This window comes from Canis lupus, chromosome 8, assembly GCF_048164855.1.
Source record: "Canis lupus baileyi chromosome 8, mCanLup2.hap1, whole genome shotgun sequence".
In the NCBI taxonomy this organism is placed as follows: Eukaryota; Metazoa; Chordata; class Mammalia; order Carnivora; family Canidae; genus Canis; species Canis lupus.
In genome coordinates this window covers 58,586,330-58,599,660 of record NC_132845.1, presented here as the reverse complement: position 1 = coordinate 58,599,660, position 13,331 = coordinate 58,586,330, and the positions used below count along the sequence as shown (strand labels likewise).

The following is a 13,331-nucleotide window of genomic DNA, read 5'->3' as shown; positions in this document are numbered from 1 at the left end:
CAGGGGTGTTTCTGCTTTCGTGCTGAGGTTCAAACGCACGTTAGCGACAACGCAGGCACACACCGACCTCACCCCGCGGTGGCTGAGACATGTGTTAGCATTGCCACCACACAGCCTGGGTTTCCTGGGATGACCCCAATTTCATGCATCTCCACCTTGTGTGGATAGTGTTAACTTCTCCAGAGTATAACAAAACATGGGGTTAAGGATCTTAGGTTCTAAGCCTTTGCAAGAGGTTTCATAGAACATCTACAAATCAGAAAACATCCTCCATCACACCAGGCAGACTGACTTTTTCCTTCAGTAATAAATGTGTTCTCCAAAGCTCACCCCTGATATCTCAAATGTCATCATTTTATATTCTGATGCAGTGAAAGAATATATCAAAGCAGGCATTCGTTCAAGATTCATGATATGATTATCACCTTTTGGCTAAAAGGGTCTTGGCGTGAACATGGGTGGACCCCTAGTTCAAGTCTTCTCAAAAACCCAACCTCACTCCTCAGGCTCCATCCTTGGCCAACTCCTGATATGGCCAGTACCATAATCAGTGGGCAGCATCCTCGCCAGCCCCTCCGGAACCACTCCCATCTGTCGCCAAATCCTTCATTGTCTTTACAAACACCTCCATGCACCCCCACATCAATGAGATTTATTTCCACACAAGAAGAAATACAGACAACCAGCCCGCGTGGCAACCAGCATGCATCTTCTTTGTGATTAAACACATCACTACCAAACTGGCAAAATGCAAAATTTTAAACATAATTAGTAATCACATAAAGGGTGTGTAGTAAGTGCCAAACTCTGTTCTACCTGCTGTACTGATACGGTAGTTGGTTCTTGTTATTCGTGGTAGTTTTATTCTATGAAATCACCACAAATGCTGAGTTAGCGAATACCGAAACTTTGTCCCTAGGGGAAAATACAGGATTTGGTTCCTGTGAGCCTCTGCCGCAACACTTCATCAACTGATCAATACATAACCTTGCTGTGTGTTTCTGTTTAAAGGCACTTTATTTAATACATAGTTGATACACCTCACAGGCCAGCAGTGGCTCTAACTCAGGCCTGAGGGAAGCCCACCCAACACATTTGGGTATTTTCTGTATTTTCTGCGTAGAGACAATATAGTCTTCTTGCACTTAGAAACACCACGCGGTACTTCCGCACTATGCCTGGGGGCCAGTTTCAACAGCAAAATCACCACTAAAAAGCATAAAAATGTGTAAAACATGGCACTAAGTATATTGCAAAAAGGACACTTGCTTATGGAATAATGGCTGAAATAAGAAGAGGGAGTGTTCCCTTCTTCTACCAAAGGTGGGAATGTGCATGTTGGGCAACCAAAAATTTTTGCCATCCTGCACATGTCTTTGAATGCCCACAAAGGCATTGCAAATACTGACGAATAAATTTTAGTGAATAGGTGAATTCATATTTAGGGAACCTATGAATTATAGGGATTGACTATATTTAGACATTAATCTTCCCCAACAATCCTATGGGGTGATTACTTTTATCATCCCCATGCAATAGATAAGGAGAACGAGACACAGAGAGGTTATGTAACTTGCCCAAGGTCACACAGCTGGTATGGTGGTAGGGCAATCTGGCTCCAGTCTTCACCACAACAAAGACAACCTCTAAAGTTAGTGAGATGACATTGAAACTGGCAGACTTAGACATTGCTGGTAACTCACAGGACCTTCTCAGAAGTAATATGAAAATAGGGAAAATGCCATATGCTTGGTCTTCCCCTGGTAAACCCATTCCAGCAAATCACTTTTGACTGGGAACGATGTGTGGTTGTAACAAAACCCTGAAGGCAACCCAAATGTCCAACACCAGGGAAATGGAACCTGGGATCCCACACAGCTGAGATCATTACGAAGAATCTGTCCAAACGTGAGGAATGGCTTGTGATTGGTAGGGGGTGAAACAGATAGAATAAAAACAGTGCATGTGTGTTTATGTACAAAATTGGAAAAAAGTGTGTTTGTGGAACAGGAACGGAAGGTGATAAATGTGAAAATCCAATCAGTTGTTGAGGTAAGGTGGTGGCATTATGGGTGATTTCTTTGTTTGTTTTTTAAATGTTTCTTTGGCTGTTGATACATCCATCTTTTCAACAATCCTGGCAGGAACATTTATTACAGACTTCTTATCTCCTGCCGGCCTTGGAAGCCTGGGAGTTGATTGTTGGGCGGGCAACAGCATAAAACAGAAGGAAAACACAAGTAACTAAGAGGTGCTTTCCAAACACAGCGATAGTTGCCCTCTCTGGAGCAAACAATCGGAGGCTGCAGCAGGCAGCAGCAGGCCCTGGGGAGAGAGAGCGGGGAGCCCGAGCCCCGGGAGGAGCACAGAGAATGGAAAGTCTGACCACCCAGCCACAGGGCGCCTGCCTCCATCTCCCTCCCGAGACCGCCCCGTCTCTTGATGCTGCCTTGGTGGTTACGGTGACATCCCGCTACCGGCGTTCTGGGGCTGGCACTCCGTCGTGTGTGCTTCTCTTTAAGCAGAATGATTTATGAAAATGTGGATTTATGAAACTGATAAATGAGGAGATAATTATCCAGACTGTGAAAGGGATCGCTAAAGGAACTCCCCGACTGCAGCTGAGCTGTCAGTGATACGCATGTGGCATCAAAGAGAAGTGGTGTCTTTTTTTTTTTTTAATTGATAGCCTGCTTTGCATAAAAAGCAGCCCTCGGTATATGGGATTCAGAAAAATCAGACATGGTACCCGCCCTGTCGAAGATGGAGCCCCTGCCCACCTGGTGCCCTTAACACACACACTCTACTTTGTTACGGGTCTTGCTGGCTTCAGAGCACGTGGCTCACTGCCTCATCCTAGGGGAGACTACCTGTGTGTCTGTTTATTCTCCCTTCCTACCATGGGAATCTGACCCCTGCATATGGTTGGGGTCAGTGCTGAGGGTGAGGAATGCTCTTATGCCTCAACTCTGGAACAAGTGGTTCTTTTTTTTTTTTTTTAATTTTTTAAAAAAGATTTTATTTATTTATTCATGAGAGACACAAATAGAGAGAGAGGGAGAGAGGGAGAGATGCAGGTAGAGGGAGAAGCAGGCTCCATGTAGGGAGCCTGATGTCGGACTCGATCCTGGGACTCCAGAATCATGCCCTGGGCCGAAGGCGGCACTAAACTGCTGAGCCACCCAGGTTGCCCAGAACAAGTGGTTCTAAGGCCCTCAGGGTCTAGCAGGGTATAGAAGACATGGATATGCATTCTAACAGAGCTACTATGGACCCCATGCTCATCATTGGAGCTCTTTCTGTCTTATCCTATAAGTGACCTATGAGGCCACTTGTACAGAGAGAAAGTGGGAGTGTGACAAGGGACATGATTGGGTGGTCGGGGCACGAGCAGGGGCACAGCTGGCAAGAGGACATGGCCAAGGTCGAGCTGTAGGTGGTGCATCGCTCCTGGGTGTGGTCGTGCCTGTGTGGATGGTGGGATCACCTCAGCCTCAGACCACTGTGGCTGGTGGGTGACCAGGCTAGCCACGTGGCCGCTAGGACCTCAGTCACCCCAGAGGGCAACCAAGGGCTTCTCCAGGGGTCAAGCATTCAAGAAATACCCGGATTTCAGCTCAGGGTATTAACTGACATTAACATTAATATAATGATGATGATGGTGGTGGTGGTGGTAGTAATGATGACACCTGAGTGTTTGTCTCTCTTACTCCCTCACTGGCCCTGTGATTTAGGTCTTACCATTGGCCTGTTTTATAGATGAACTTGCCCAAGATCACAGAGCCCAGGAAGCTGCCAGGATTTCAATTCTGGTCCGCGAGGCTCCAGAGCCCACCTCCCAGACACACCATTGTGCTGTTTCTAGTCTCCTCACCACTTATCACAACACCAGGGCTGAGCAAGGAGAGTCCAGATGGGGAGGTGGTGGCATTTGAGACCAGCCCTGAAGGATGGTAAGGCGGAGGGCAGTGGTGCAAAGAGACTGCTGTTCCTCCCAGAACACTGGTGCTCACAGGCTCTAGTACTGGCCTGTTAAGATGTCAGCATCCCCCATCCGTGTGGGTGTAGGTGGTGCAGTGTGGAGGATGAAGCTCCACAGAGAAGGTTTTACCATTTCCTCAGTGTGTGTGTAACCTTTGGCAAGTCCCGACACCTCCTGGGCCTGTTCCTCTTCTGTAAAATGAGATCAAGAGTGCCTACCCCTCTTTGGGCTGACATGAGGATGGAGTGGGATACCAGGCTGCAGCTCCGGCTCAGAGACTGGCCCATGCCAACAGCCCCTCCCCCCCACCCCGGATGCTGGTTCTCCCGTTCCTTCTCTGCCTGAATCTCCTTTTGGGGCAGTGGGTTTACATCTCTCATGGGCATGTTTTCCTATACGTTTCCCTCAAACCACCTTTTCCAGAGAAGAAATAACACTACTGCTGGACTCCTGGATCTGGTCCAGCCCCCACCATCTAGAGGGATGTTTTACAGTCCTTCCCTGCCATCAGCCCTCCAGCACTCGGCCCAACCTGGTAGCTCTGTCGTGAGTGAGCCGGTCGGGTGTGATTACATCTATCATGAAGGTGAGTGACCAGAATCACTAAGGATCCTCTGGGAGGGTTCAGGCAGGAGTGACCTGGGACTGTCACATCCTCCTCTACCTCCCTTGGTCCTCTCCTGGAGCACATGATCACATTCTGCTTCTTTGGGAGTGGTTATAAATGGGTGGCCTTGTGCTCACCTGCCACTGCCAGGGCAGTTCCTCAAGGGCAAGGGCTGTGGGGCAGAAACCTGTTCAGTCTGCCTCGCCAGCAACTCTTCCCTATCCTCCAAACCAGCTCTTCGGATTCCTTTTGGGAACCGCTCTGTTCTTTCCTTTACTCTGTGTGGTCTGGGTGACACTCACTCCACTACCCAGGTGAAGGAGGTAGCCAAGGAGTGGCCAGTCAGGCCATGCCAGTTCGCCAGGCACCAGGGGCAACTGGCTCGGGGCTGAGGCTGGGGCCCTCCTCAGGAATTCAGCCCAACTATCCAGAAGTCCTCTCTTCTCCTTGAGGCAGGATGCAAGGGTGAGGCCACCGGTGGCTGCCTTGGCTCCCATGAAGGAGGCGCCAGCCTGAGATGAGTAGAGTCAGAGCCAAGTACCTGGATACAACTATACCTGAAGCCAGAACATTATCCCAGATTTCTTAATTTCATGAGCCAGTAAGTTTCCTTTTTTATTTAAGGTCCATTTACCTTGAGTTTCTGTCCTTCCTGTCTCCCAACCACCAGAGTACTAACTAATAAAGTTGATGCCTTCCTCATCACAATGCTCTCCTTCACGTTGTTGGTAGTGCTAAGCACCGAGAAGGCACTCAGTGAAATCCTGAATGAAGAAAAGAATACCACCCACAGCATTTGTGGCAGCTATGTTCTGGGCAGGACACTCCTGGGAACTGGCTCCAGTTTTTGCACACCCTCCTGTCTCAGGTCACAGGGCAACCCAGATAAGCAGGCTGGGTTTTCATTTCCCTCTGTGCACACCATAAAGCCCAGAGGCTGGCTTTCTACCAGGTCATATAACTAGATTTCCAAGTACACTGCGGTTTATTCCCACAAAACCCTTCATTGCAAAACTGGCAACTCTGGCAGATTTTTCCCCTCTTGATTATTTATGACAATATTAAACAAAACATAAATCAGAAAGTCCAGCCCAGCTCTACCACTTCCTGGCTGGATGACTTTGGACAAACAGCTCACTGCTCTGGGTCTTTTTTGTCTGGAAAATGGGTGCAGTGAATATAGCTACATCACATCAGGTGGGGGAGGATTAACTGAAGGGATGGGGCTCAAGTGCCTGCATGCAGGAGGCACCCCAGAAGAGGTGCCTCCAAAGCAACAACTGGTGGTAGCTCAGGGGGCCACCCACTTTTCATGTCTCCATTTGGAAGTGTTTCTAGCTCTACCTTCTGAGCTCCTGTCATCACGCCAGCTCCCTCTGGGTGACAACGTATCCCCCAAATTTTATGGCAACTCAGCTTTGACATATTTTTTAATTGCCTTTGTGCTGCAACCTTGTCTCTGGATATTCTCCTCTATGCTATCGGCTGGTAGCCCTTTGATGGTGCACTTATTGATCCGCTGATTAATGAGAAGCAATTTGCTCCTAAGGAACTATGACAATGTCCTCCCAGACAAGTCACACGTACATGATTAAACGATCACTCAGGTGTTCGGTGGCACCATCCAGCCTGCCAGGAATGGAATAAAAACACCCCGCTCCACGGCATTAATGATGATAAAAACCCATGCTGGGCTAATCAGCACAAGCCTCCCACTACCATAGGTGGAGCTGCCCCTGGGCTGGGGAGATGAGCACAGAGTGGCCTGGCACAGAGGAAGGACACTGTCTGGTATGTCTAGCTGCTCCTGGAAAGTTTACCTGTTCAGGAATTCACCACCAGGGGCCACACGGCCGGAATAGGGGCATCTAGCCACTGTGGGCTGGTGCTGTTAGAGATAGATCCCAGGCACCTTAGTGGAATTTAGTAAAAGGGTCGGTGCATGGGAATGCTAACTCCTGTATAAACCCGTCCGTGCAACATGCCAGCAGGGCCCCACCTGACAAGAATTGGGTGTTGGGACAGTCAGATGAGGGCTGAATGCACAACAAACAGGATGACAACTCCCAGGCTCTCTTGCCTGTAAGACCCCGAACTCATTCCTATAACACAAAGGCCCAGATTAGGGCTCTCCCCTCCCCACTCCCACAGGTCTGTTTTAGGGGCCTGCAGCATCCTGAGCATTGTTTTGAGTTTTAAGTTTTAATCTGAGTGCATTACCAACATTTTAAAATTCAGGAGATTTCACAACCCAAATCCAGATTTCCAGCTTCTCCAGCAGCCTTGGAAGATATGGACCCCTGGGCCCAGGCTCCCACAAACAACAACTGGCCTGAGCTGAGCAGCTGGGAAGTGAGAATCCCAGGTGCCCACCGACTCTACTGTGCTGTGCTGGCTTCCTTCACTCACTGCCCGGCCACTCCTAGCATCTGAGTTGCCAACCCAGCTTAACCTGAAACCTAAGGCCTGATAACAAACCACAGTGAACTGACTGCGAACCTCCACAGGCCCCATGAAGGCAGTGAAGAGGTGATTCCTCTTTCCAACCAGACCACACTGCTTTGCCCTCGATCACTAAACATTGCATCTACCATAGTTCTCCCCCCCCCCCCCCCGCCCGGAGGTAGCACACCAGAGTCAAAAATAAGTACCAACTAAACTTTAAATGACATATTGACCAACTTTAAACACAGATGTGAAACGACTCCACCTTGATCTAATGAGGCATGATTATAGGCTCAGATTTCAAGGGCCCGTCAAAGCTTGGGAGATGGCAGACTGGGCTATTCAGGTGACTAATGCACAGGCCCTGCCAGGTTCAAGCTTTTCCATGACAAAGCCACTGTCTCCCAGAACAGCAGCAGGAAAGCAAGAGGTGGTACTTATATGTGGAACAGTTTGCTACTGCTCAAAGATGCAATTAAATCAGTGAGGGGAGAAACAGGAGCTGGGATTGTAGATAATATTCCAAGCCTCTGAGTAGAGGCTGACTGCGCCCCATTCCTATGTGACACAGAGCCTGCATGCTGTCTAATAAATCGAAATCGGGTTTTTATTTGGCTAATATTAAGGGCTGCCATTGAGCAGGTTCATCTTACCGGTTCCTCTGCTGAAGCAATATTAAATACTCATCATGTTTCTCATCGAAGTCTGGCACCATGTCCTTAGTGTAAGCCTGAAATGAAGAAATCGAGCAGTGTGATATCGGAATGTGGGGAATTATTTACTGAGGCAGGAGGCTGAGAGGCCAGAGACTGAGCTTGACGAAGGCCTGGCTCCCTGGGCACATCACTCAGGCGACCCAGAGCCCCAGAGATGGTCTGAGGGTCCCATGGGTCTTGAACATACATAACCAACAGTCTATAGAAAGGAGGAGGCTGGTTCTCTGGTCTTGACACTGGTTGTTCCACCCGTGCCCTGTAAGAGCAGGGGCTTGGGCTAAATTTTAGCTTTTATGTTTTCTCCACATTCATTATTTAGCTACCTGAATTATCATAACCAGATGTGACCCAAATCAGTTGCTTAAGAAGGGATCTCATTCTTCTCTTGCCATGGCAAGAGGAATGCATGCTTATTAGAACTCAGTCATTATAAAAACATGATCCAGACAGTGAGGGCGCCTTTAAGAACAGACACTTGGGGGCTTAGACCTCCTCTTTGGGCAACAGAACTCTGGATTTCCTTTAAAGAACCACTCATCACCTTCCTTCAGTTCACTGACTTTGTGAGAGGCCCTAGAAACTTCCTTTGTTGGCCTCTTGGGTCATATGACCTTGGCCTTAGCCTTGACAATCCACACAGTGCTGCCTGCAACCACAGTGATTCACTGGTCTGTGCATGAGCCATGGCCTGAGCCAGGCCCTTGAAAGTCAGCCCTGAGCCTTTGCTGATCCTTTTGGGGGAAGAGCTGCTATCTTTCCATTGGGGAGGGGCTAGGCTGATGAGACACAGGCCTGGAACTATCTGAGAATGAGGTCAATAACAGAGAGAGCAGGTGCATCGAGAGATGGAGACAGATCCTTAAAGTCGTCACTTGACACCTTGGATCCACTCATGTCTGAAGAAGTATCTGGACAATTTAGTTCTTGCTTTAGAAGTTTCTGCTGAGTCTCTATCGTTTGTAGCCAAAAGAATTATGTCATATGTACCATAAACTGACCATTAGAGATAACCCCTATTCTAATTTTCTATAGCTTTATGGAGGGATAATTAATGCAGAATAAACTATACGTGTTTAAAGTGACATATGTATATGCCAGTAAAACCTCCATTATAACTTGATATATATTCCCCTAGATGTTTTTATCATATACATATACATACATATTTTTACATACATATTTATAAACACATACACAAACCCAGACATTCTTTTTTTTTTCTTTTGAGGGGGGCTCAATCTCATGACACTGAGATCATGACCTGAGCCAAAATCAAGAGTTGGACGCTTAACCAGCTGAGCCACCCAGGTGCCCCCACAGACATTGTTTTAAACAAAAATAGGATCATACTATAAACAATGCTCTTTAATTTTCTCTTTCTTAAATAACCTTTTGTTTTATTTTTTGCCAAGGGATGGATTAAAGAGACAATATAGGCTTGGTTCTGGTCACAAGTTTCATGGATTAAGTTTTAAAAGGCAAGTAAGACATTTGCAATAGAAATGCAGTTTGTGTGAAAATCCTAACTGCCACCATGGGAAGAAGAGAAAAGAAAATCCCCATCATTCTCCTCTTCTCAAAATCTGGCTTTAAGACCACAACCCTATCCACAGGTGACCCATAACCTCCTTAACCAAATATATATAAATAGCCTTTCCTGTGCTCCTCCTTTTCAGTTGCTCTGGGCCATGGAGGACTGCTGACCTCCCCGTCTGTCCCCAAATTCTCCTCCTTTGGCTTCTGCAGTTGTAAATGAGCCTCTCTGCCCTCCGATGCCTTGTCTGGCTTCCCTTCCCTTGTCTTGCACCGTCTCTGTCCATTTCACCCCTCTGGGCCTCTCTCCTCATCTTCTCTTTCCAGTTACGAGGAAATGGGCCCTCTGGATGGAAACCCGAGGTCACTCCTGGTCCAGTGCTGACAGCCCAATCCCCTCTCTTGTCTCCTTTCCTGTAGGACTTGTGTTGTTGCCATCTGCTTACGTCTTCCTTGTCATCCCACTTCCCACAACCTTTTTCCCCCACGCCCTACTCTTTGGGCCCACTTGGGGACAGGATGAAGTGCTCTCCTTTTCTCTCCTGTCCCAATGTCCCCAAAACTTCTGAGTTTCACTGGGGTTTCCTGCTAGCTCATCTGGCCAAACAATCAGGAAGTGGGCATGAGGAAGGAAATGTAAACAAACAAATTAGCAATAGTTGACCCTATTCTCTTATTTCCCTGGCTTCCTGAGATGCCAGGTGACTTCGTGCTCTCTGGGACTGAGCCCTGCCTCACTCGCCCTGAATGTGAGAAGAGCTCAACCTCAGCCCTCTGAGAGCTGTTTGCAGGACACTGGGTCTGGGGAGGATCGTCAGTCCCTTCCAAAATAGCATGTGTCTGATGTGGAGCATTTCCATATCCATGATTCTCCTTTGATCTTTGCAAGAGCTCTTAAAGTGGTTATTATTACCCATTTAAGATACAAAGAAACCCATCTCACGCATCTTCCGAGAACACCCATCCTACTCCATGGCAATTTACATAACCATTTTGAAATATCAAAATGACCACTGATAGATTATGGTGTAGAATGGACACTCAGTGACATTTTTAGATGAAATACAAGATGACAAAGAGAGCTCAGCTTGTGATGGGCTGCCCTAGGCTTGTACCTCAGACCATCCGAGAATGCATTTATTCGCCTCTGCCGGGAGAGTGATGTATCACAAAGCCTTGAACAGCACAGGCACACATCCAAGCCGAACTTCTCACCAGCCCCGTGCTTTTCTGTGCTTCTCAAATGCTAGAACTAACATGCACACAAATCACCCGGGACTAGGTTGAAATGCAGGTTCTGACTCCGGGTAGGACTAGGGGGGAGGGGCCCATGTCTGCATTTCTAACAAGCTCACAGGCAATGCCCATGGGCCACAATTGGAGTAGCAAGGCCTGAGCCTAGCCCACCTCTAATCAGACGGTCTCTGAATTCGAGCTGGGGAGAACATGAGCTCTGAGACCAGGCCTGGCTCCAGAGTAGCAACACTGCCATTAGTTTATTCCTCTGTTAAAATGGAAGTAATAACAGTACCTGTCTGGTTGGATTTTTCTTTCCCGAATAGGGTTACATGTGGATTGGAAGCAATAACAGTGGAAGGGACTTGGCATAGTACGCCGCACATAGAAGGTTCTCAGTGACTATTTAGGTATATTTGCATTTATAGAGCTCCATTATTTAAATAGTACTATCTTAGCTTCCCCCCTTCCCCCCATGCTCATTCCTACCTGGCCGGCCTTAATTATTCTACTCCCTTTTCCAGAAATCTACTCCATCCCCTCCAGCCTCCACCCAAATCCTCTCCAGGGCCCAGCTGGGTTCCCAAAGCCTCCACGAAAACTTCCCTTGCCATTCTCGCCCCACTCTCTTCAGCTCATTCCGAAACCCTGCAATTAGCATTAAATTATATACAATACAATGTGCAATAGTACGTAATTAAGTGCTAAGTTGTTAGCATTTAACTATATATATTGCTCACCAATTATCTGGGGATTTGGAGACTTGGGGGTGAACCCTGAACTCCACTACATACCTTTGCTGAGCCTCAGTGGCCTTGGTCTGTAAACGGGGGTTAACAGTAAGGTCAGAGGGCAGCTCTACAGCTCCACTAGGAGAAAAGCAGAAGTGATTTAGGATCCTTTCCTGTCTTCTCACTGATTCCCCAGCCAGATTATAGGGGGAGGATAGGGGAAGAGTCTCAGCCTCACCACCATCCAGCTGTAGGATGGTGAGTACTGAGGCTGGCTAAGCACCAACTTGGTTCACTCTCACTCCCTCCAGCCCTAATCAGAAACCAGACACAGACCCTCCTCAGCACCACACACTTCACTTTGCGGAGGCTTTATGTGTCTGGCTAAACCTGGAGACGTTTGTATGGGAGGCACCCCTAGAAGGTGTGAGACCCCTATAAAGTGCCAACTTCATCATCACCATCTTCCAGCAAACATTGATCCAGTGTTGTCACACATGCACGAGGGTTTAACAAAAGCTTGGACCCACTGTGTGTACTCATCTATAGGCCATACTCAGACACCAGTCTGGGCCCTGCCCCGCATGGTCCTGTCGTGCCTGGTACGGGTGTTGTGCATCCAGTCAAGCAAACATACTAGCCAGGGGTCCTAATATTGAGGATGGTCTGCAGAGGCTTTTCGGAACACCCATTCGATTGAATGCATGAGGGTATTTTTCCGGGAAGAAAATCTGTAATTTTCAACAGATTACCCAAGGCATCTGAGACCAAAGAAAGAAGACAAATGATCATAATCAAATGTATAAAATGGTATGCCAAGGATTTGAATGAGGGACCTAGGAAGTCTCCCCAGGGCATGGCCAGGCCCTAGTCTCCCAGGGAAACAATCAGATACTCAAAACCTAACCATTTCTCCCCCACCTCCCTGCCACACCCTGGCTTGGGCCCCCTCATGCTCCTGCCCTCACCCCTGCAGTCTCTTCTCCCTGCCGCAGCTAGGGGGTCCTGATGAAAGCTAAGATAAATCATGTGACTCCTCTGCTCGGGACTCTTCACGGGTCCCAGTGGTCAGCAGGGCCCTGGGCCTCTACTCATGTCTCTGACCCACCTCCTACCACTCCTCTCCCCTCCCTTCATCCCAGGACCCTTGATACTCAGCATGCTCCAGCCTTAGAGCCTTCAACTCACCAGTCCTGCATGATATGCTGCTCTTCTCCCAGATAAATACCCAGATTGCTCACCTCCTTCAAGACTTGCCTCACATCTTACTTTCTCAGAGAGGTCCTCCCTGGCCACCCTATTTAAAATTGCAAGCCAGGGGCACCTGGGTGGCTCAGTTTGGTATCTGCCTTCCCAGGGTCATGATCCCAGGGTCCTGGGATCAAGCCCCACATCAGGCTCCCTGTTCAGTGGGGAGCCTGCTTCTCCCTTTCCCTCTGTCTGCTCCCCCTGCTTGTGCTCTCTCACTCTGTCAGATAAATAAATAAATAAATAAATAAATAAATAAATAAATAAATAAATAAAATCTTCTAAAATAAAATAAAATTGCAAGCTGTGCATCACATCTTCACTTCCAATCTCCCTAACATACTATCTCCTTTATCTCATTTACTACACCTCTTATGTATTAATTCCACGGAGGCAGGGACTGGGTCTGTTTTGATCATTTGTGTCTTCCAAGCCCCTAAGACAGTGCCGGGTGCACAATGCACCCTCCCTAAATACGGGTTGAGTGAATGAATAAATACAGACACATTTGAGCTGGGATTTTAAACCTGAAACATTTTCTGGCCCACAAGAAAAGGGAAAGGCATTCCAGGCAATAGGGTCAGTATGGGCAAAGGTGTGCGGGGGCGGGAGGAGGCTTGAAAAAGCTTGAAATGTTCCCAACTGGCCAGAAGTTGGGTTTGACAAGAGGTGGGTGTGGAGACTGCGCGAGTTAGCTATAGCAAAGGGTCTTTTTTTTTTTTTTTTTGAAGATTTATTTATTTATTTATTCAGAGAGAGCGAGAGAGAGGCAGAGACACAGGCAGAGGGAGAAACAGGCTCCATGCAGGAAGCCTGACATGGGACTCGATCCC

At 47.8% G+C, this 13,331-nt stretch overlaps 1 protein-coding gene across 2 annotated transcripts in view; it reads right to left on the bottom strand.

Annotated features, from left to right (window-relative positions):
* The window catches only part of KATNIP (katanin interacting protein), a 196,099-nt gene that overhangs the window by 135,591 nt on the left and 47,177 nt on the right, over positions 1-13,331 (bottom strand). The window contains exons 3-4 of one of the 2 annotated variants that reach the window (XM_072836271.1): positions 11,314-11,388; positions 7,688-7,764 (exon numbers count right to left, since the gene is read on the bottom strand). In XM_072836271.1, the coding sequence (XP_072692372.1) occupies positions 7,688-7,749 (62 nt within the window). In that variant the 5' untranslated portion in view covers positions 7,750-7,764; positions 11,314-11,388. The remainder of the gene's footprint in view (positions 1-7,687; positions 7,765-11,313; positions 11,389-13,331) is intronic. The other variant, XM_072836272.1, reaches the window with a different exon arrangement.